The sequence below is a fragment of the Orycteropus afer genome, unplaced genomic scaffold (assembly GCF_000298275.1).
Source record: "Orycteropus afer afer isolate SDZICR_OR568_19922 unplaced genomic scaffold, OryAfe1.0 scaffold00136, whole genome shotgun sequence".
Taxonomy (NCBI): Eukaryota; Metazoa; Chordata; class Mammalia; order Tubulidentata; family Orycteropodidae; genus Orycteropus; species Orycteropus afer.
Window position 1 is genome coordinate 7,201,902 of NW_006921723.1, and position 2,053 is coordinate 7,203,954.

Below are 2,053 nucleotides of genomic sequence, written 5' to 3' on the forward strand. Positions count from 1 at the left end.
TCAGGGGGGAAACATAGGATCGTCTGCATTTTCATTTTAAAATGAATATATAATATTTGATACATACAAAATATACGTAACGTGTAAATGAGGAGTCCCTGGGTGGTGCAAATGGTGAAGTGAAAGGCTTGACTGGTAAGTGAAAGGTTTGCGGTTCAAATCCACCCAGAGATGCCCTGGAAGAAAACGCATTGTGATCTGCTTCTGAACAATCTGCCACGGAAAACCCCATGGAGCACAGTTCTACTCTGACACCCACGGGGTTACTACGAGTGAGAACTGACTTGATGGCAATGTGTTTTTTGATGTTGTTTACATATAAGTTATGAATTAATAAAATTGCAAGCACTCATGAATACACTGCCTATAAATGCACTTAATACTGAATTTCTATAAACTTCTAACCCCCCTCTCTAGACCCGAAAGAGCCAAGAAAGCAAATAGTTTTCCCTGACCGGAATTTCCAAATTCTTGTTTCTGAAAATGTCCTCCACACCCCCAGTTCAGCGGTTACTTTGGAAGTTCAATGATTTCTAGGTTCCCACGACAATGCTGCAGATACACAGACAGAAAGCGCTAGCACACCTCCACACAGAAGAGGACTGAACTGGTAGTTCTAGTCACACAGGTCAAATGTCAGATGAAACACTGAACACAAATCTAGTTCTCTGCTAGGCACCATTCTAGTATAAAGAATAGGCTGAACACTACTCTTAGTCAGATAAATGTAGCTTTAAAAAGCCTGCAAGGCTCCTCTGAAGTAAAACACAGGGCTCCACATATTTTTACCAAGTGTGACTCCTGCAAGCTAGGCTAGTTTTTAGGTTAACCAAAACCAAACTCACTGCCATCAAGTCAGTTCTGACTCATAGCGACCCCTCCTTGGGTTTCCAAGGCAGTATCTTATGGAAGTAGATTGCCCAATCTTTCTTCCGAGGAGTGGCTGGTGGATTTGAACCACTAGCCTTCTGCTTAGCAGTCAAATGCCTCAGGCACTATGCCACCAGAGCTCCCTAGTTTTTAGGTTAGGGATTTAAAAAGTGAATGAACACATTTTCTCCACATCATCTCATCTTAGAAAAGAAAGTGTGATGTCTATGGCTGCCTCTTTGAACCTTTCATGCAGCACTCGGGGAAAAGTTCTGGAAGCAGATACACAGGCTCCGGATGAAGACTCTGGTGCGCTGGGCACAGCATCTGTGCTCATATTCAAGTTCAGCACATACCAGCTTATCTGAGGCGACAGCGCTAACACTAAGACACGCAGACCCAGGGCATGGCATATGAATCTGGTTGTTTCTATTTGAAGAGGAGAGTGTTTATTTCCTCTAAAACACCTGTCACATCTGAGGCCCTGGAATAGCAAACTCAAGGAGGCCGTCACGGTGTATGCTGAGGGAAACATGAAGATTTCCAATCCAGCAGACCTCGTACACAAAGCCTAACCATGAAGCTGACTGTCAGCAGGAGCCCAACCAAGGGACCTGACTTCCGAGCTTCAGAAGTATCTTTATTTGTAAAACAGAAAACTGACCTTTCAGAGCTATCGTGATGATGAGGTGGGAAAACAAGTAGGCAAACATAGCCACGTTTCTCAGTAAGTAGCATCTATTGCTACGTATCACCGGAGCACACAGGCATGAGGTGCACACAGAGCCCTTTCAGTCTGATTTTTAACCTTCATCCTCTACCAAGAGAAAAAAGTTTAAAAAAAAAAAAAGACAACTCCTTATAACTTTAAAAAATCCAACAAGATAAACAGACGTAGTTAAATACACCCCTCCCTCAATATCAGCTGTACAACTGGAAAGACAAGTGCCCAGCAATGGCAGTAAGATGCTAACACAGACCTTCTCTTGCCCACTGTCCACTAGACCAAGACTTCATGAGCTATGTCAGGGCCATCTCCTAGGCTAATGAGCCCTTATACTGATATCTCTACCAAAACCCTTGGCTCAAAAAAGAAGGTGGGGACCAGGTTTGCTGGTCCAATAGAGCCTGGTGTAACCACTGAGACTATGGCCCCTAGCTGCCCTTCAGGTCTGGAATTGAA

General features: G+C 43.8%; 1 protein-coding gene across 1 annotated transcript in view; it reads right to left on the minus strand.

The window, feature by feature from the left end:
- WRAP73 (WD repeat containing, antisense to TP73) overlaps positions 1 to 2,053 on the minus strand; it is a 45,381-nt gene that overhangs the window by 33,405 nt on the left and 9,923 nt on the right. The window contains exon 5 of the mRNA XM_007945524.2: positions 1,227 to 1,234. Within this exon, the coding sequence (XP_007943715.1) occupies positions 1,227 to 1,234 (8 nt within the window). The remainder of the gene's footprint in view (positions 1 to 1,226; positions 1,235 to 2,053) is intronic.